This window comes from Brienomyrus brachyistius, chromosome 9 (genome assembly GCF_023856365.1).
Source record: "Brienomyrus brachyistius isolate T26 chromosome 9, BBRACH_0.4, whole genome shotgun sequence".
In the NCBI taxonomy this organism is placed as follows: domain Eukaryota; kingdom Metazoa; phylum Chordata; class Actinopteri; order Osteoglossiformes; family Mormyridae; genus Brienomyrus; species Brienomyrus brachyistius.
In genome coordinates this window covers 3854139-3875977 of record NC_064541.1, presented here as the reverse complement: position 1 = coordinate 3875977, position 21839 = coordinate 3854139, and the positions used below count along the sequence as shown (strand labels likewise).

Below are 21839 nucleotides of genomic sequence, written 5' to 3'. Positions count from 1 at the left end.
CATGAAATATGACACAACAGAGTGAGAATTACAATTTAGTGAAAGCCCTGGGATAATAAATAACCACAATATACAATGGGGTGATTTCCCTTCGTCTCAGATAGAGGGCCAGCAGCACTACATTGGCCTAACTGGCCTACATTTATATTACCTTCCAGTCTGTTTACATTCCCGTGACTGAATTTCTTAGTTTCCTTTCTGGAAAATTTGACCTGAAGGACTGCAGAGCATTAATATATGTATTTTGTACATTTCCATTGCACGGTTTACCAATAAACCAATAAAGAACTAAATATAATAAAGTTTGAGTATATATTTCTAGAATATTTAGAACATATAAAATGATACACATAAAGATTTCAGGCTAATCAATTAAGATTTGAGGATTTGCTATCAAACTATGTGAGGATATACAAATATGTTTATAACATTACAGAATAGTGACCCTTTCCTTCTCTGTCAACCATTTGCCATTAAAGGTGGCTTTATAGTTATTTTGTATAGTCTTATCTGTGTAAATATCTGGTTAAGTTTGCCTCTGGTATCAGATCAGTGACAACAGGATATTTTCATGTAGAATGAACATAATTTCAGGTTGCCAGAAGTGTCACTAGGGATTTATGAGAATGGAGGCTAAGTCTTTTCATGGGGGTCTGATTGTAATGGAAATGAATGAGAATGCACTGTTTAAACTAATTAGTGTACATCTATTGGAATAAATCCCCCCTAAAACAGCCCTAGCAACATCCTTTACAGTCAACCTGTAACTACACATTATACAATACCCCACTATATAATAACTCAACAAAATGTAACAAATTTTCACTTCATAATATAACTCCACCTGCATTTTGGAATGGTTTGAATGCAATATGTAATATTAAATTTATTACAAAATGCAGGGAAATGCAAGTAAAATGGTGCAAATAGAATAAATCACTTAAATAACCTGGGGTCTGACCATGAAAAACCTTAAAACTGTTAAAATCTTGAACTGCATTCTATAAAAAACTGGGAATAATAAGAAAGATTTTAAAAGGGGAGTCACATAGGACAATTTACTAAATTTAGTAAGCAGACGTGCTGAAGCTACTCGAACTGACTATAAATGCAGGAAAGTCAATGTGAGAAAACACAAATGCATAAGCATCTCCTTATGCAGTTTAGAAATAATTGTTGTGAAAATAGTATAAGCAAGTGCAAGTAACATGATTAATTTGGGAGTCTAGTTACAAAAAAAAATTGTGCAAAATGTGCTAGCTTTGACATTAGAACATGTTTATGAAGATAATGTTCCAATTATGTTCGTAATTACAGGTTATCAAAATCACTAGCCTCTGTAGGCAGTGGTGGCTTAATGGTTAGGGAAGTGCACTTGTAATTAAAAGACTGTGAGTTTGAATCCCTGACCAGCAAGGGCACCACTGAGGTACCCTGAGCAATGCACTGCTCCCCAGTGCTGAATTAGCTGCCCCTGGCTATGCCACATATGGGTTAAATGCAGAGGACACATTCTGTTGTTGTGCACTGTGGTGTGGAACAACGATGACCAAATGCTAATAAAACTTCTATTTTGTCATCAAGTTGTAAAGAAAATCACCCGCTAACCTGTCCCTGATAGCATTCATACAATCAACAAATACCATTTATTCATAATTTATTCATTATGTTTAAAAGAGCAATAGAAATGAATATCACCAACATAAAAATAGTAACAAGTGTTGAAGCTTTCGATAATCATACCCAGAGGCAGCACGAAATGAATAGTCTAAAGGCATCAACACAGAATCACCCAAATCAGCGGCCAATGGAAGATCATTAAAAGAGCAGATTCAACCAAATGGCATAAATGAAATCCAGATTGGATCTTGTCAGAACCAAAGAAAATTAGCAAATAATGTAAATGTTAAGTATGGTGGATATTACAAAATGCAGGAGTTGCACTTTATGATGAAAATGCAATAATATGGTGCATTGTCTTAAACAACCAAAATGATATCTTTATTCACACTTTGTCTAGTTATTACATAATGCGCTGTTAGACATCCTCCAAAAAAGAAGGCTGATGTAATTCTCCTGAGGTGCCAGTGCACAGCTCCCCCCAGTGGCCACCAAGGCTGCTTAAAAGAAACAATCCTCCAGCAAAAACAGATTCCCAAAGAAATCCACTCCTTATACAGAATAAGCAACATTTTTCTCAAATATGTTTTAGCAGTATCTATAAGACTTATACCAGACAGTTTTACATGTCAATTTAAATCTTAAAATTTATATGCTTAAAATTTATAAGTATATCCTGCACTAGGATATGCAAAGGAATTCTGCAGAAAAGCCATTCGATTCCCTAGGCCACATGGCTACAGTCTTTATGTAATCATGCATGCGTGTATCCCCGCTGTGCAGCACCTACACTGCTCTAATGATGACTTTTGCTGGGCACACAGTCATGGGAGTGCTGTGTAGTCCTGGCCCAAAAAGGGGAAAGACCCTCTCAGTGAACTTCTCGGTGAAGGTGCAGATGTGACTCCCGTCACTGGGGTTGAAAAAAGACACCTCTCCCTTGTCCATGTTCAGCTTCACCCTCACTGTGTCAGGCTTAGTCTCCAGGTTCAGCACCGTGCGTGGGGTGGTCAGCACATTGTAGGTGCCCTTGCTGAGCCCGATGGTCCAGACACCGGCATTGGGGGTCACGGTGAAACGGCGCTTGCGTACTACTGACTCCTTGCACACTCCCAGAATCCATTTGGGGTTGTCACCCACGCGGACATCCCAACGGTGGCGGCCCGAGGTGAAACCCTGGGAGCCCATAACGAATACGCAGGGGTCAAAGCGCTCCAGGTTGTCAGGCAACTGCTGCCTTCCATGGTTGTCCTTCACATTGGACAGATCCGGTGATATCCAGAGCCAGGGTGAGGCTGTGTTGGGGTCCAGTATGACGGGAACTACAGACAAGAATAGGCCGGCTATTTGCATGACCAAACGACAAAGAAAGCATTTCAAGTCCCACCCCAAATTACCAAAAAAGTACTCCCCTTTTGGTACTGGAACTTTTGCAATGGCGGTTTTGGTTACCCTAACTGAAAGGCCAATTGAGAGTTTCCTTTCTTTTGTCAGTAGTTAATATGCCGTTCCGGGATCTACCAGATGTTTGGCACAGTTACAGTCAGGTCCATAAATATTGGGACATCGACACAATTCTAATCTTTTTGGCTCTATACACCACCTCAATGGATTTGAAATGGAATGAACAAGATGTGCTTTAACTGCAGACTTTCAAGTTTAATTTGAGGGTGTTTACATACAAATTAGGTGAACGGTGTAGGAATTACAGCAGTTTGTATATCTGCCACCCACTTTTTAAGAGACCAAAAGTAATGGGACAAATTAACAATCATAAATCAAACTTTCACTTTTTAATACTTGGTTTTAACACAGGCATCATCAAACGCTGGGTTACCTCCCTAGTGATGCTCTGCCAGGCCTCTACTGCAACTGTCTTCTGTTCCTGCTTGTTCTTGGGGCATTTCCCCTTCAGTTTTGTCTTTAGCAAGTGAAATGCACGCTCAATCGGATTCAGGTCAGGTGATTGACTTGGCCATTGCATAACATTCTACTTCTTTGCCTTAAAAAAATCTTTGGTTGCTTTCGCAGTATGCTTCAGGTCATTGTCCATCTGCACTATGAAGCACCGTCCAATGAGTTCTGAAGCATTTGGTTGAATATGAGCAGATAATATTGCCCGAAACACTTCAGAATTCATCCTGCTGCTTTTGTCAGCATGCACATCATCAATAAATACAAGGGAACTAGTTCCAGTGGCAGCCATACATGCCCACGCCATGACACTACCACCACCATACTTCACTGATGATATGGTATGTTTTGGATCATGAGCAATTCCTTTCCTTCTCCATACTCTTCTCTTCCCATCACTCTGGTACAAGTTGATCTTTGTCTCATCTGTCCATAGGATGTTGTTCCAGAACTGTAAAGGCTTTTTTAGATGTTGTTTGGCAAACTCTAATCTGGCCTTCCTGTTTTTGAGGCTCACCAATGGTTTACATCTTTAGTTGAACCCTCTGTATTCACTCTGGTGAAGTCTTCTCTTGATTGTTGACCTTGACACACATACACCTACTTCCTGGAGAGTGTTCTTGATCTGCCCAACTGTTCTGAAGGGGTTTTTCTTCACCAGGGAAAGATTTCTTCGGTCATCCACCACAGTTGTTTTCCGTGGTCTTGCAACTCTTTTGGTGTTGCTGAGCTCACCGGTGCGATCTTTCTTTTTAAGAATGTTCCAAACAGTTGATTTGGCTACACCTAATGTATTTGCTATCTCTCTGATGGGTTTGTTTTTATTTTTCAGCCTAATGACGGCTTACTTCGCTGATAGTGATAGGTCTTTGCATGTCATATTGAGAGTTGACAGCAACGGATTCCAAATGCAAATAGCACACTTGAAATGAACTCTAGACCTTTTATCTGCTCCTTGTAAATTAGATAATGAGGGAATGACACACACTTGGCCATGGAACAGCTGAGCAGCCAATTGTCCCATTACTTTTGGTACCTTAAAAAGTGGGTGGCAGATATACAAACTGCTGTAATTCCTACACCGTTCACCTGATTTGTATGTAAGTACCCTCAAATTAAAGCTGAAAGTCTGCAGTTAAAGCACATCTTTTTCGTTTCACTTCAAATCCATTGTGGTGGTGTATAGAGCCAAAAAGATTAGAATTGTGTCGATGTCCCAATATTTATGGACCTGACTATGTTTTGTTATGTTTCCTTTTTCAGTTTAATGAGTACAATAAATGTTGACACTTGAGAAAAAAATTAATTACAGAGAATAGTGATCTCAATTCTAAGAAAAAAAAAATCACGCCACATTTTTTCAGAATCGTGAAGCTCTAGGTGCTCATATCTTACAATTGGCGTGTGGAGTTTGGTAGAAGGAAACAGTTCGTATATTAAACTGCTCACTACAAAGTCTGTGGATTATCATCAATAACCAGGTTATGATTTCTGGTAAGAGACATTGCTGTTGAATTTTTGTTTTGGGGTGAACTGCTTTGGATTTTGAGACCAGCCACGCTTTCATTTTTCAGAAATTTTTTTCTCTCTTAATTATAATTCTTGCAATTACCAAAACAAAAATAAGATTAACTGAATAATTTGGACCCTTTTTTCCCTCTGATTTTTGCGTGTGTTGGTTCAAATCCCAGGGCCAACAAAGCAATGATGCCACTGGGTCCGTGAACCTGCAGTCTCTATGGGGGTCTTGAATACCGGATAGACCTGCTCTGTGACCCCAAACTTACTCTCACCTGTACAAATATGTTTATGCGTCTCACAGAGAGCACAACTCTAATTTTCACATGCTATGCTGAACATTCACTAGGCAGATATGCCAGGTAACTAAAACTCACAGTCTTTGTCTTCACAGACCCTAGTTATACTCACTCTTCTGAACACATGACTGCATCTTCTCCCAGACCCTGTAACCCAAGGATCCCAGGTGACCAGCCACATCAATGAGCCCTCCTGCGACATTCGGGGGATCCTCGTCGATCCACTGGGCCCTGCAGTGACATTTCGGAGTTGACTGCTGTGTGGGACTAGGCGAAGAATTGGAAAACTGCATGCTGGTAAATGTAGTGAAATGTACTTACCTTCTTTTTAAGGATTGGAAATTCTGAAAAACACAACACAATGCATTTTTAAACTTACAAAAAACTCCATGAAATGTATGACAATAATATTTTCGGGAAAGTTTTTGTGAATTCACTTCTATAATTTTGACAGACAAAAAAAAATTGCAGTAATGTACTGTATAATTGGGTTAAATGATCCCACACTAACTTGCAAACTATAAAATTAAGCAATTAACTTTACTACCCACCTCCTATAATAACTAATCTAGTACAGGGTCACAATTATTATTAGTTAGTATGTTAGTTTAATATTCCAATATTCCATTTCTCAGGATATTCTATTTGTGTACTGTGTACTTTTTAAATCCGTATGCAGAGGGTACTGTCTATGCACTTTACACTGTATGCATGTTCATCTGTGCTCTATGTTCTTGCTTGCTATATACACAAGGATTTCCCCCTGAGATTAATAAAGTTTCATCTTAACCTTAAATGCTTGTAATGTCAGTTCTGGCTAAGTATGCAAAAGGATCTCATACTTGCAAGAAGGTCAAGTCCTCTGCCCCCATCTCCCTCTTTATGGACTGGAGCAGCTCTGACAGCTTTGAGATGTCTTTGTTCAGCTCTGAAATCCTGCTCTTCATTTTCTGCTTCTTTTCTCCCTCCTCTGACTTCAGCTCAGCAATCCTTCGTGCTTCTTCTTCTGCCAGGAACAGGCGGAGCTTCTCAAACTCACCGCTTATCTGCACTTGCGTTTGCTGAGTTTGAATCTGAAGAGAGCAGCCCAAATTATTTTCATACCTTGTCTTGAGTATAGCCCTGCGATGGGCTGGCCCCCCATCCTGGGTTGTTCCCTGCCTCGTGCCCATTGCTTCCGGGATAGGCTCCGGAACCCCCCCCCCGGGACCCAGTAGGATAAGCGTTTTGGAAAATGGATGGATGGATGGATGTCTTGAGTATATTTTCTACTCTGATTGCACACAATGCAAAAACATTCAGTCATCTATCTTCGATAGCGTCACCAGCACAAGGTCACAGTGAGCTCAGAGTGTATCCCAGGAAGCACAGAGGAGAGGAGGGTCTGGACTGGATGCCATGGGACCACATAGCATAGTCACACTCTGCGGACAATTCAGGGATGCCAGTTATCCTAATGTATGTCTTTGTAATGCAGGAAAAATCCAGAGGCAACTCACATAAATACAATCTCGCCACAAAATGGCGGAGGCAGAATTGTAGATCTGAGGCCAATGTCTGACCCACTGTGCTACACATTCCTCACAAATAATCATGTATTTGAAAATACAATTAATGTACAGAGTGTAATATTTGGGTTAATACTGGGCTTAAAAAACATGACATGGAACTGCCTGAGCAAAAGGACCAGGATCAGCACACATGATGCAGCTATGTTTCTTATAGCAGTTTAGCACAATATACCAGGCCCCTTAATGGAGTGAATTATCTCAAAGCAGGGGTCTCCAACTAGATACTATCCAGAAGGGTTTTCTATCATACCAGGGTTTGGATGAGCCATGCCTGTTTCTGGTATTTACCTGAGAACAGGTCTGGCTCATCAGAAGCCAGGTAGGACAGAAAACCTATGGGACAGGGGCTCTGCAGGATGTGAGTTGGAGACCCCCATCCTAAAGTTTAGGCCACATCACAAAGCACTATTTATCTCTGGTAAGACAAACTGTGCAGTAATTTAACTAGCCATCTTCTTTCAATTTGGTCAGGGATCTTCAACTGAGAGTCTACAAAAGCACATTGTAAGTTTACAGGTCAACAGCAATTCAGTTCATGCAAAGTGAAAAATATTTAAAGGGTGACTGGTCCAAATTCTTATTTATGTGTGCACATATGTGGTTCTTAGCTCTGGACCATTTTCATTTGATCCTGGTTTAAAAATAAATAAATAAAAAGCTTTGAAATCCCTGATTCAGGCCAATTCTGGACATTTTTCTAAGTAGCAGAAGATAACAGACAGGGTGAATGTGGAGTCAAGTCATCAAACTAGGAAGCTACCTCACCACATTGTGTCACACAAAAAAACAGAGCACTCTCTAGAGTCTGAAATAATGTCAGTTTAAAATGAATGACAAAACAGCCATATTACCTTTATGTGTTCCAGTGTTTCACTGTATTTTCTTTTTATTTTCTTATACAGGTCCAACTTCTCCTCCAAGACCTTTATTTTAATGTTAAGCTCTTCCTAAAGTGGACAGGATACATACAAAGGACAAATTTAAACAATGTGATGTGTGAAATTTCCCTGTCAAACCGGTTCCACACTCACAGCTCCCCCTAATGCCTGTCATTGATGATCGCCAGGTTCCAGGCCTCCTACCTTGCAGGCCGGCACTCCCCGGTCCACTGGTCTCAGATCGTGCCCCGGGTGCAGTGTGACGCACTCGACGCACACCGGTTCCTCATCCTTTACACAATACAACACCAGCTCCCGACGGTGCAGACCGCAAAGCGGCTCGAATCCGGACGGCGCCCAGCAGCCCTTCTCCTTCCGGTAGGATTCGCAAGTGTTCCTCAGGGCCAGGTTAGGTATGGGTTCCCCTTCACACCGTTTCCGACACACCGGGCACTCGCGGATTCCCTTCTGCTGCCAATAGCGCTCCAGACAGTCACGACAGAAGCTATGACTACAGGGCAGGAGCCCGGGCTCCTTGAATATGTCCTTGCACACAGGACATGTGAGGTCCTCCTCAAGGAGAGAGGGCCTCTCTTGCATTTCGTAGTCCTCCATGACTCCCGTCTCGAAACTTTACTTTCACTTTTTCATCGGTTCACCGAGGAAATGACGGCTCACTTCTCCAGGGTAAAAAATCCCACGATCTGATTCGGAGAAGTGTCAGTGGCACTTGTTTTAAAATATAACAATGAAACTTAATTTTTCTTCAGTTCAATCAATCCGCAAGCGGCGAGGCTAGGTCAACAGCTCCTCCTTCTTCCTGTTAAAAAAATGCATGTAGATGCAGTACTACATAGGCGCCTATAGGGGGCACAATTGAGGCCCAAAACTTGAACAAATATAGCAATGTAGGAATACTACTTCTGTCAGGAATGAAGAAGTGATTTAAAACAATACTGGATGACATTTACGAGTGACAACAGAAATAACAACTTCCTTGGTGCTTACTGCCTTGTGTTGTTCATCTAGCTAAGTCCATGCTCATCCCTGGCTTAGGAAAACCACTATCCTGTGTGTATTGCGGTTCATTGTTCACACTAAAACCAGTTTTCTGGGGGGTGTTCCACAAAGCAGGATTTTTTCTTTACCCAGGTAAGTCAAATGTAAGGACTGTCCAACAGGAATGTTACTTACTTTTCCACCTATTGAACAGTTTTACTGTTTGGCTTAAGTTTATCCAGCTAACGGGGATGTTCTGCTGTGGGGAACACCATCCATCCATCCATTTTCCAAACCGCTTATCCTACTGGGTCGTGGGGGGTCCAGAGCCTATCCCAGAAGCAATGAGCATGAGGCAGGGAACAACCCAGGATGGGGGGCCAGCCCATCGCAGGGCACATTCACACACCATTCACTCACACACCAGTTACTCACACATGCACACCTACGGGCTATTCAGCAACTCCAATTAGCCTCAGCATGTTTTTGGACTGGTGGGGGGGAAACCGGAGTATCCGGAGGAAACCCCACGACGACATGGGGAGAACATGCAAACTCCGCACACATGTAATCCAGGCGGAGACTCGAATCCGGGTTCCAGAGGTGTGAGGCAACAGTGCTAACCACTGCACAAGCTGTGGGGAACACCCCACTGATAAATGACTGCCTGTTCTACATTTTTTTATTATATATATATATATATATATATATATATATATATATATATATATATATATATATATATATATATATATATATATATAATTTTTTATTTTATTTTTTTGGAATTTGACCATATGGTGGCGCAGTGGTTTGCGCTGTTGCCTCACACCTATAGCACCAGTGAAAACATGTAATGAATCTGGATGTTTATTTGTATTTGGGCTTCACTTACCAGCATCGTTGAGCCGGACACACCGTCCCTAGTCCCCGGGTTCGGTTTCGGCAATATTCGGCCCGTGTGACCGAACGTGGTCGTGACGTCACGGCATTGGGTACGCTAGAGGACACGCCGTATGGTTTGTATCATCTTCTGTTTATCCGTCCATCCGTTTTCCCCGTTTTGTGTGGCCCGAGCCGGTACCCGGTCCGGGGTCGTAGCAAATCGCCTCAGGTTTCCTCAAATGGCGGACTGACATGCGCCTCAGTGGTGTTTACGACGCCGTGCATCTGCCGTGCGTCGTTTTTCAGCTCCACTAACGGCCGCCTTTGTGTTTGCATTCGAAGCGGCCCTTTCTGCAGGCCCCAGCGAATCCTCAGACTGGAGTGGGTGACCGGTTGGGGGCCGTCCTTTAGCCGCGTAAGCTCCGTGCGGCGGCCGCTGGCAGTGCTGCGGACAGCCGCTTCGTTTGGGGAGTGTGTGGGAGGATAAATAGAAATGTGAATATGACTATGGGGAAACCGGTAAGTACTACAAATATCATTATCGTTATAATAATAACGATAATGTTATAATAACGGTAATTATCATTATTACTGTTTTGTTTCTTGTGATTGTTATTATTAGGCACTAGCGGCTGTATATTATAATGTGTACATTATTTAACGGTAATATTTGAACGATAGTTAATTATTAACAATTATCGAGACGGTCCGTTATGTGTTTTAGATAACTTATCGGAGAATAATCGTTTACATTTTAATATAAAAGGAAATGTATAAAGATCTCGCTGTTTGGATGCGTAGCTGTTTATAACATCGGCGAACAGTCTTAGCTGCTTGGTGTGGTTCGGAATAAAATATTTCCTTTGTCGTTTTCAACTTAGTTTTCTTTAAATACGCAAATATTGAGTTACTTTAATACGCTGCGTATTATTTGCCTAGCGATTGAATTCTATGTAAGACTTGCATAGCGATGCCTTTCCTTCCAAGCGGAGATGAAACAGTTCTCAGCTTTTATTGTGCATTATTATACTGTATGTTATGCAATTGTATTACTGCAACTGTACGACAAATGATCTTTTTGCTTACCTGGACTCTTGTTGAAATGTAGCTGGTACCCTAGTCGTTTTTTAAAAAGATGTTGTCCAGAAAGAAATTGTCGTAGGAAGACAAAATGCAAACAAATAATGACCTGTAAAAGCTAAGGTGATACCTTGTGATATTTGACTTGTGTTCTTTTTCCGTAACTTTACAGTTATTAAGACCTGAACCTTTCTGCTTCTCAAACATAAGCCAGGCCTCAACATTTGTTCTGACCCTTCCCCATTTTTCCCATCACCATCATCGTGTTGTTAATATAGTGTTTGTTTGGACTGGACTGGGCCACATGCAGGGCAACTTTGGTCAGTCACGTTTCTGCGTTTCAGTTTTAGGTTCCCAGTTTTTAAACTAGCTGAAGGACTGACTCCTGCCGTGATCTTGTGCCCCCACCCCCGGACTCGATGTGGGAGCGATGACTGGCTGGCTCTCTCCCCTCCTGATGGTCCTGCTGTGGGCCTGGGTCTCCAGTAGCCAGGCTGGGGACTGTAAGGGTCAACGGCAAGTGCTCAGGGGACCTCCAGGGTATGTCACAGATGGGCCAGGAAACTACTCCGTCAATGGCAACTGCGAGTGGCTAATTAAGGGTAAGGAAAGGTTGGGTTGACAGAATAATGGTATTAGTTCAGTGTGCCTTATGTTTAGGGTGACCAGATAATCCATTTCTGGGACACTTTGAACTACTTCAAGTTTTACAAACGGCTTTAAAACTGAAAGGCTCGTGTGCTTGTATAAATAGTTCAATTCTTCTTGTGCTTTGACTGGTTTGTTTGTTTGATAGAAAGGCACATTCAGCTATTTCACAATAACATTAGTGATACATGTATGATGAGACTGACCAATCAGCACACAGCAAGAATTCCACCCTTAAGTGACCTCCTGCAGGTCCTTTTCATTGAAAAGGTTGTCTATAAATCCTGTCCTAACTCAGTGTCCTCCCTGACATGGATTACTTTCTGGTCACCCTACCTAGAATGGATTTAACATAATGTGAAAATAAGTGCAGTTTAAAAAACCTGTCTTGAGGAACAAGTTATCCATCCATTTTCCAAACCGCTTATCCTACTGGGTCGCGGAGGGTCCGGAGCCCATCCTGGAAGCAATGGGCACGAGGCAGGGAACAACCCAGGATGGGGGCCCAGCCCATTGCAGAGCACACTCACACACCATTCACTCACACCTATGGGCAACTTAGCAACTACAATTAGCCTCAGCATGTTTTTGGACTGTGGGGGGAAATGGGAGTACCCGGAGGAAACCCCACGACGACATGGGGAGAACATGCAAACTCCACACACACGTGAGTTAGGCGGAGACTCGAACCCGGGTCCCAGAGGTGTGAGGCAACAGTGCTAACCACTGCACCACCATGCCGCCCCGGAACAAGTTATGAGCAGGTGAAATATTTCTTACAATCAAGCACTACCTAACCTGTCTTCTGTCATAAGTAAGCTTAGTTAAGTATCTTAAGGGGGGAAAAACCAAGAACCCCAACAGATAGTAATTCAGGCAGTTACCTAAACTGTGCATTTATTAATTTCTGACATAATTCTACAATGCAACTTTGTTACAACATAAACCAAAACATCCTAAATCCTTTAGTTATTGGTGATTTTTAAAATGCATTCAGTTTGAATGCAATAAAGAATTTCCTTATATTCTGCCCTTTTTCTTCACTGACACAGCCCCGAGCAGCAGTTACAGCATCGTTCTGAACTTCACCTTCATGGAGACGGAGTGCACTTACGATTACCTGTTTGTTTACGATGGCGACTCATACCGGAGCCCCCTGCTGGCGAGCCTCAGTGGTACGACCCTGCCACAACCTATAGAGGCAAAGTCTGGCAAGGTAATAATACATTTGTTTATATACATGGTAACACCTCTGCATAGCCATGATATCCTACAAATCAGCTGCACTAAACAGTATCAGCATTGTATACATCATAATGTCTGGGAAGTTCTGTCTGGAGGTCTGTAAAATGGAGCCCTCTCTCTTTGGATGGTGTGGTGTTTTTTTGCTCATTCCCAGCCCATGCATCTGGCTTGGTCTGCTTCTCTCTCTCCCAGATGCTGCTGCACCTGTTCAGCGACGCAAACTACAACTTGCTGGGCTTCAATGCCACCTACTCCTTCTCGGTGTGCCCGGGAGCCTGCAGCGGGCACGGGCGCTGTGACACACCATCAGCCCGCTGCCTCTGTCCCGAGGGCTGGGGGGGGCCCGACTGTAGCAGCCCGCTCTGCCCTCATGTCTGTCCCCTGCACGGCTCCTGTGACAAGGTGAACCAGCTGCATTAGAGCTTACTGTTTACTTCAGGCCACTCTCCCCACTCACCAAAAGATGCAATCAATCCCATAAATAATGAAGAACTTGAAAATATGCTGAATTATGAGCAGAGAGGGCACAAAGATATGCTTCTCTGTGTAGGGGCTCTCACTTACCCTCTGTGCCCCCGCCCCGGATATTGATTCAGGATGTTGTCTTCACAGAAGGGTGAGCGCTGCCTGTGCAGCTCTGGTTTTGTCGGGCGGAGCTGCCAGCTGGGTCTCCGTGACGACAGTGGGGCAGGGCAGTGGTGGGAGGTCAGTGGGGGCGACGCCAACACGCCACGCCGCACAGCTGCCGCTGGAGTGTACCTGCCTTCCACTGAAGCCATGTACCTGTTTGGGGGTGAGACTCTCAACACTTCTTATTGCTTTCATTAGAGTTGGAAAAAATCCATGTGTTTTTACATGAAATAAAACTGTAACACATGTTTGAATTGAAATTGGGAACAGTGAAAACTTTCTTAACCCTCTCGGGTTGTCAGCGACGCAGCATACTTTTCGTGTCTATTTCAGTTTATATCTCGCCTTAATCTTCATGTACAATCATGAGAAAAACGCTGACTAAATCTGTAATCTGTCTTCCATTCAAAATGTCAATTGTCTAAAGTATTGATGTTTTTAAAATTAGGTTAAATCAGCAAAAAAGTAAACCATGTCACCTTTCATTGTTTTACCTGTATCGGTTGCGTGTAGTGCCGCCCTCACCTGAAGATTGCTGTTCGCATTATAAATAGCCGCATTTCCGTGTATTCAAATCGCATCCACATGGTAATTTGATTACTCTACGGTGTAATTGGAAACTCAACGGTGAACCGCGATCCAGATACATCCCCATCACTGCCATAAAAGGGGGGAGGGGTGTGGCCAGGTGTGAATCGCTCATGCATACACATGAAAGTTGCTACATATTCAATGAAAGGAGCCCAGAAATAGTCACATGAGTTAGGTTTTTCTTATTTATCAAACTGAATGTTGTAACTATACCATTTAGTCATCTTCATGTAGCCAAATCTTTGATGATCAGATATCTGGGATCAAAACAAACTGCCACCATTGCTTACTACTTTAATAATATTATTAATAATATTATTTAATAAGTGTTCCAAACTGCATTTTGCAGTGTCTATACTTTTATGTCAAATTACAAACTTCACGTAAAACTCACATATTTCCAAAGTACACTAAGATTAATATGAGATTAATGCCTAAGCAAATATGTATGGAATAATTGACGACAGGCCGTTGAATTATTAGAAAATAATGCACACCCGAGATGGTAATGCGGCCACGACGCGAAGCGTTCTGAAGCACCGTCTCTAAACTGTAAGTCTGCTTTAAGATGCAGCGCTGTTATTACCTCGCTTGTGAAAAATGTCATGTGTAGCCTTTAAGTTGGTACACTAGGCTAACTAATACTGCTGCAGCCCAGTTGTTGAAAGTTTCATATTCACCGTAAATATTAAAATGTACTTTCGGAAAATCGTCTGTCATGTTGTTGTTTTTGTTAGTCCTGTGTGCTGTATAGGTACTGTATGCTAATTTCCATTATTACAGTTAACTATGCGAAGTGATATGGAACTGTAATGCGGTCAAGAGAGCTACCTGGAACTACGTTCGCCGTGCGTTTATCTGAAAATAATTGCACACCTCAGAACGTTCGTCAGCCAATCAGATTCAAGCATTCAACGGTCCCGTAGTATAAATAAGAAATAAATTATTTGCCATGAATTAGGTTTATGATATTGAATGAAATGTGTGATCATGCTCCAATCAGTGAAAGCATGTTCCCTACCCTTAGACCCCAGAGGGTTAAACAGAAGCATCTGTTTTGATCTAACAAATAGATTCTTGATGCCTGTTTTGGTGTTACTGGTCTCTTTTGATAGGATGATGACTTACTAGATAGTTCAATGTCTGTTCCATCATCCATCGTGGCCTCTACAGCTATCTGTTATCTGACCTGTGTGTTATTTGACCTTTGCTGTGTCCTTTGCTCATGTCAGGCTTCGACTTGAACAAGGCTCTGGGGGATCTGGTGAGGTACAACTTCACAAGTAACCAATGGGAGGCGGTGCAGCACACGTTTACACCGGTGAGAATTGCCCCTGGTCCAGCTCCTGCTGACGAGAGCTTTCATTGGTCCTGTTTCCCTGGGGGCCGTTTTACTGCCTTGCCTTAACCAGCTGCCAGCCAGCTCACCCTCCATTCATATGCTTTTGTGATTTAATGCGACTGACAAATCATTAGTCACTTGCTGGTGAGAAAAGGAAAATAACACAGCTCTCATGGCAGGCGGCTCGACACTCCCACACGGCTGTCGAATGGCAAGGGAAGATGCTCGTGTATGGAGGCGAGCTTGCTGATGGCTCACTGGCAGGCGACATCTGGATGTACCACCCCCTGGAAGACAGGTGGGAGCAGCACGGGAGAGGGGACCTTCCAGGGGCTCCCCGACTGGCAAACCATGCAGCTGCCGTGGTGGATGGCTACCTTTACATCTTCGGGGGTACGTTAGTCGCGTGTGGGTGTGAGGCGGGTGGCGGGCTCTGGCACTGACTGTCACCTCTCCCGCAGGACGCACACCAGAGGACATGTTTTCCTCGATTTTGTACCGTTTTGACCTGCGGAAACGCCAGTGGGAGGTGGTGCATCCATCGGGGGGGAAGCCCCCGGCCACAGCAGGCCACTCCATGGTGTTCCACCGGCCGTCCCGGACCCTGCTGGTCTACGGTGGCCACAGACCCACCACCGCCAGGTAAAGGTGATGACCCGCGGAGTCCGCTGAGGTGGCGGCACCCTTTAAGCCCATTCACACGGCACGGTCGCCCTCAGGTTCAGTGTGCGCGTCAACTCCACGGACATGTTCCATTTGGACCGACGCTTCTGGACCTCTCTGCGCTCCCGGTTCCCGGCCAATGGTCCCAGGGAGAGGGCATTCCATTCTGCCACCGTCATCGGCAACTATATGGTTGTGTTCGGTGAGAAAACCACCGTGCCGCTCAACATGACCAAGAGGAACAGGAAACCTGCCTATGTCTGCTGGTCGTGGTCTTGCTCCATCCATCCCCTTCCTCTTTTTCAGGTGGGAACGTGCACATCCATTACCAGGAGGAGAAGTGCTATGATGAGGACATTTTCTTCTATCACCTGGGCTGTCACCAGTGGGTCACTGGCGGGGTGGATCCCACGCAGCGTGAGTCAGCTCCACCTGAGCATGTTGGCCATCGATGTGGGTTAGGGTTAGGCCTCGATCAACCGTACCGTGCAGTGAGGGCCGGGTGGGGGCCCTAGAAAGTGATGGAAAGAAATCGGTATTCCTGAGCTGTGCTCAGAACTGAATGATTTATAACACCAGCCATGTCTAGCTGAATGTACAGATGCCCCAGGGTTGAATGTCATCACCACCACTGACAGCTGTCATGCCCCCGTCCCCCCCAACAGGAGGGGGCGTTGTGCGGGGACGGTACTCCCACGTTGCTGCTGTGATGGAGGGCCGTGTGCTCCTGGTTACTGGGGGTTACAGTGGGATCGCCCGCGGAGACCTGCTGGCTTACAAAGTCCCGCTGTTCGTCAGCAGTGATCCGGGAGATAGGGTGAGGAAAGTCATTCGGGGAAAAAAATGTAATGCATATGTTAATGGTGATGTGATTTAGGGGTGGACCAGTGTGTAGAGATGTAGCCTCACACCTGCGAGGTTGTGGGATCAGTTCCCGCCTTTGCATGAGGGAAGTGCAAACCCCCAGAATCTGCGATAATGTGCTTGGGTAAGTCGCTGTATCTGCATGTAATGCGTGCGTGTGGGCCCTGTCACTCAGGACGCCGTGTGTGCCGAGGCCCCCGATGAGAGCTCGTGCCTGAAGAATCCTGAGTGCAGCTGGTGCGAAGGTCGCTGTCGCGAGTACCAGCCCACTGACCCGGTACACCCCACCTGCCTGCTTCGGCGCTCCAGGCACACGCCCACCTCTTCCCAGCCCTAACCACATTTCCGTGTCTCCCCACAGTGTGGTAGCACCGGCTGTCTGGGCCTGGCCCGCTTCCTGTCGGACTGTCAGTCGTGCCTTGTGTTCAGCGGGAGCCCGGCCTCGCTCCCCCGCGCCCCGGGGGATTTTGGGTGGTGCGTGCAGAATGAGTCCTGCTTGCCCGTCTTAGGTGAGTAGTCGCCTGTGAGTAGCGGATCTGTGACACCAGCCGAACGGAAAGCCCAATTGCTGAACCTGCCCCCTGTCCTCATCCGGCCTATCAGAGCAGAGCGCCTGCCGCGTGGACCAGATCTCAGGAGCCTACGGCTGGTGGGGGGAGCGCACGCGCTTTCTTACCTTCTTCAATTCTTGCCGTGCTGAGAACTTCGTCCCTGGGATGCACCTGCTCACCTTCCAGCACCCACGCAACAACTCCCAGCCAGACAAGGTGCTGAGGCCTTACCGCTCCCTGTCCGCCTGCTTTCATCACGCTTAACACTTAATGCAGGATACCACATGTCCCTCCCTCTCTCCATCCCTCCATCTTTCTCTCCCTCTAACCCCCCCCCCCACTCTGTCTCTCTCCCTCCCTCGCTTGCACTCCCCCCCAGGTCTCCATCTTGCGTAGCACCTCCATCACCCTCAGCCCCTCCACCGAGATGGACGTCACCCTGCAGTTCCGTGGCTTCATCCACCCACTGTGGGGCTCCCCTCCCCCCGCACCCCCGACCACCGAGACGGTCTCCATGTGGGCGCGCATCCAGAGGCTCCACTTCATGGCCCGCATGGCTGCGGGGCCCAACTCCCTAAAGCTGGTAAGCGAGGGCCCCTACAGGACAGTGCTGCAGCCCACTGGCCTGACATAGGCGCCCTGAAACTTTTTTTTCAATCCTTCCCCTTCCCCAAACTGTTAAGTCGGACGTCATTGGCCGTTGGGGGGCCCAACAGGAAAAGGAGAGCCGTCTGCTGGCCAGGCCCAGTGGATCCCGTCTCTTCCAGAACCTGACCCGGGGTAACCGCTACCTGGTGGAGGCGGAGGGCTACCTTAACAACTCTGGGTCAGGCCACACCAGCGAGATGGCCCTGACCTGGAACCGGACCGTCTTTCCTGGAGGCAGCGTCAGTACTAGTCCATTTAATACCTTCTTTATTTTCTTGGTTTCTTGCCGGAACCTTCTGACTGGTGCCTCCTCCTTCTTGCCCTGGTCCCGTTTGCAGGAGATCTCCTTCCTCTTCCTGGAGCCTTACCGCTCAAGCTCCTGCTCAGAGTACTACTCCTGCCTGGCCTGTCTCTCAGACCAGTCCTGTGGCTGGTGCCCCCCACAGAACCGTTGTCTGCTCCGCACCTCTGTGGAACCCTGCTTGGAGATGTCTGGCGAGTTGGAACGCCACCTGCTGATCACTCCACAGCACTGCACCCTCTGTGAGGACTACCGTGACTGCACTGCATGCACTCAGGTATAGTAGGGATTTTGTGCCATGGCACATCGTAAGGCCAGTTAGGTTTGTCTTCCTGGCCCAGACAGGCAATTTCCCCCCTTCCTGGTGCAGTTTGTCAGCTTTGACAGCCTTCAGCCAATGATAAACTGCCACCTCATGTGTTGCCCACAGGACCCCTACTGTGAGTGGCAGATCAGCTCCAGCAAGAAGGGCGACTACCAGTGCAGCAGGCGGGGAAGGCTGGAAGGATCCATCCGTGACCCGCGGGGGTGCCCCAAAGTGTGCAACCAGTGAGTGGCCCATCGCTGCTTGTGTCTTGATCTGCTGGCCAGATGGAAAGTCCCTTGTGTCCCCCCTGAAACACAGGGTGTCCAGGGGCCATCAGAATGTTGTAAAATGTCTGAAATTTGAGTTGAAATAATTAAGGCCATGAAAAGTCTTATGAAGTCTGCAGTTTAGTAGGTCTTAATGTCTTTGTGGGTTATAAACATTCACAGTGGTCCCCCTTTATTCGCAGTTTCCCTGTCCGTGCTTTGTTACCCAATGTCTGAAAATATTCAATGGAAAAATTCCAGAAACAACGAACAAGTTTTAAATTGCGCCCCATTTAGAGTTGAGTGATGAAGTTTCGCTCTATCACGCCTTACTTAGTAGCCATCCTGTTTATCAGATTAGCTATGGTGGTATGGCTGTGCATGTGTTCAAGTAACCATTTTCTTCGTTTTTTTTTAACATGAAAAAGGGTGAGTCTAATACTGTAAGATATATTCTTAGAAAGACACCACATTCAGAACTTCTATTACAGTGTATTGTTATTAATGTTCTGTTGTTAATCCCTTATTGCCATTAATTAATACAATATGTATGTATGTATAGGAGAAAACATAGTGTTTTATAGGGTTGGGTCCAGGTACGGATCCCCCACATATAATAGGTGTGCTACTGTATTTTAGTTTGATGTTGAGAAGCATCTCATGTAAGTTTAAATGCAACTCACTGACTCTTAAGGGGTCAACTGCCAAGTCAGTTTTTATAAATCACTGGCACTGATATGGACACTGAACATTTTTTGTCTTTCGAGTCTTTTTGTTTTAACTGTTGCACACCCGCTGGTTTTCCAGATTATTTTACGGGCAAATTGTAATAAGTATTATGTTCACACATGCGCTTCCCATTCAATAGTGGTCGCTTGCTTACAGGCACTCATGGTAAATGGACATAGTGGATCTTTAATGAAGATGTATTGAAATATGTAATGAAAAAATCAAGTGGTATGCACTGTCCTCCTAAGTCTGTTACTTAAACCACACTTGGCTGGGCATTTCTCTCTCATTTATTTTTATAGTTAAGTTCATTTATTCTACCCTTTGCACTTTGAATGTTATAAATGAGTATGGATATCGCTCTAAAATGCCAACATCTGTTTCATTTTCGTAGCCACATACCCACGATTACTCTGTGTGTGGTGTCTGTCTAATGGATAAAGGAATATTGAATGGGTTTTGAAGGGCCATGTCTGAATCTCGCTTCATAGTATACCCCTTAGTTTTGAATGTTTGATTAACGCAACAGTTTTTTTCAGTTCAGTTCAACGACTGCTAAAAGTAGATTGGGCTGTTTCAACTATCAGCTATCAGTTAACTTGTCTGCGGCATTGTCTTTGAACCAGCAATCCATGAGAAAGTGCCATTTCAAATATTCAAGATTCTATTAAATCTGCCTTTTTATATGTTTGTATTGCTGGAGAATGGGACATTGAATGTCTTAATCTGAGTCTGTCAGTCTGATTTGAGTGAAGGTTTGTAGTTTAATTGTATGGGTATTGATTCTGGTGAAGCACGTTTTCTCATTTAGATTCATCTTACATTTGACTTGAAGTGGCATTACAGAGATCTAAAAATGTCCAAAATTTTACATGGGTATTTCTGTAGACACCCTGTTAAATGGTGGCAGTACCTGTTCCCTTTACCAACCCCCAGAAGGAGGACGTGTGGAGAATGCCTATCCAACGCCAGCCAGTGTGCCTGGTGCGAGTCTGCCCAGGTCTGTTTCTACTTCGCTGCCTACCTCACCAAATACCCGTATGGAGAGTGCCGAGACTGGTATGACAGGTAGGCACCGGCTGCTCCCTCAGTCTCTGCCTTAATCTCATTATCTTTTCTCTGGAATCTATTTGCAACCATAAATTCAACCATAAACTTGTTTGTGAGGCACGTAACCATGTTCTGATTTCTGGGACTGTGGAGTGACCCATTGTAACATCACTACCCCCCTCCCTCATCAGCGTACACTCCACGCCGCAGTGTAAGCAGTGCCCGGCCCTGTCCACCTGCGCAGAGTGCCTGCAGACCTTTCAGTGTGGCTGGTGTGGGGATTACGACAATCCCACCATCGGCAGGTCAGGCCCCCCTGCTTCTGCTGCGCCTGTCCGCCTCCGGAGGCACAGTGCTTCAAAGACAGCACCCCCCCCGATTTTCTTCATCCCACCTTCCCTCCTTTGACCGGCTGTTTTGTCTTATCCAGGTGTCTGCGGGGTGATTGGGCGGGGCTTGCAGATGACTCTGCCTTTAACTGCAGTATTGCTGTGGCGGAAGTGAAGGCTGCACGGTATGATTTGCTGGCCGTCTCAATCATGCCCCGCATCTGCCCTCATCTCTATAACGACTCAGTCCACTGGCAATAGCAGTGCCCTGTGTTCCACCTCCAGCCCTGAACCACAGACCTCGTCCCCCCCACGCGTCACCGAGATGGAGCTGGAGCACCTGGAGGGCCTCCTGGAAGGCCATAAGGAAGCGGTGTGGTCATACCCCTCGTGCCCAGATGTGGAGGAGTGTCGGCTGGGCCTGCACCGCTGCCACCCCTTTGCCACCTGTGTGAACACAGCCACGGCATACGAGTGCCACTGCGAGAGGGGTTACACTGGCGATGGCGTGCTGCACTGCAACCAGACGTGAGTCACCCCTTACTGATCTAATGGTGCCTTGGTGCTCTCACTAACACAGGGTGTCTGCGGGGTTTTAAAAAGTATTAAAAGGTAGTAAATCACATCAGCAAAAATTAAGGCTATTAAAAGGTATTACACACAAATTTACGAGGTTTAGATTTTTTTAACTACAAATTGTCCATCTGTGTTTTAAAGTTTATCTGCTTAATTTCTCGCAAATTATTTAAAATGTGGATTAGGCTCAGTCCTTCATTCATAGATGATCGCTATGATGCTGACGTCATATTCAGTGGTCGAGTGATGCCTTAAACAGTTTGCGCGCTGAAGTACATGTTGGACTTGCTTATACTCAGAAAAGCAGCTACTTAGTTGGCTACTTATTCACAGCT

At 45.3% G+C, this 21839-nt stretch overlaps 2 protein-coding genes across 4 annotated transcripts in view; one reads left to right on the top strand and one right to left on the bottom strand.

Annotated features, from left to right (window-relative positions):
* Positions 1-1640: 1640 nt before the first annotated feature.
* On the bottom strand, positions 1641-9833 carry trim35-28 (tripartite motif containing 35-28). Its single transcript, XM_049024321.1, has 7 exons — positions 9695-9833; positions 8005-8620; positions 7774-7869; positions 6194-6424; positions 5673-5695; positions 5464-5582; positions 1641-2942 (listed from the first exon to the last, which is right to left on the bottom strand). Exons 2-7 carry the CDS (start codon positions 8413-8415, stop codon positions 2407-2409), a joined length of 1416 nt encoding a protein of 471 aa, XP_048880278.1. The 5' UTR covers positions 8416-8620; positions 9695-9833; the 3' UTR covers positions 1641-2406.
* megf8 (multiple EGF-like-domains 8) overlaps positions 9697-21839 on the top strand; it is a 30156-nt gene continuing 18013 nt past the window's right edge. Inside the window, exons 1-23 of one of the 3 annotated variants that reach the window (XM_049024236.1) lie at positions 9697-9818; positions 10027-10203; positions 11109-11366; positions 12465-12628; positions 12850-13059; positions 13270-13450; positions 15111-15199; positions 15400-15613; positions 15682-15862; positions 15940-16085; positions 16190-16300; positions 16549-16700; positions 16923-17024; positions 17109-17256; positions 17351-17514; positions 17678-17881; positions 17982-18185; positions 18285-18524; positions 18678-18796; positions 20486-20617; positions 20791-20904; positions 21030-21113; positions 21190-21456. In XM_049024236.1, the coding sequence (XP_048880193.1) occupies positions 11195-11366; positions 12465-12628; positions 12850-13059; positions 13270-13450; positions 15111-15199; positions 15400-15613; positions 15682-15862; positions 15940-16085; positions 16190-16300; positions 16549-16700; positions 16923-17024; positions 17109-17256; positions 17351-17514; positions 17678-17881; positions 17982-18185; positions 18285-18524; positions 18678-18796; positions 20486-20617; positions 20791-20904; positions 21030-21113; positions 21190-21456 (3398 nt within the window). In that variant the 5' untranslated portion in view covers positions 9697-9818; positions 10027-10203; positions 11109-11194. Of the gene's footprint in view, positions 9819-10026; positions 10204-11108; positions 11367-12464; positions 12629-12849; positions 13060-13269; positions 13451-15110; positions 15200-15399; positions 15614-15681; positions 15863-15939; positions 16086-16189; positions 16301-16548; positions 16701-16922; positions 17025-17108; positions 17257-17350; positions 17515-17677; positions 17882-17981; positions 18186-18284; positions 18525-18677; positions 18797-20485; positions 20618-20790; positions 20905-21029; positions 21114-21189; positions 21457-21839 lie in introns of those variants that run through there. The other 2 variants (XM_049024238.1, XM_049024237.1) reach the window with 2 other exon arrangements.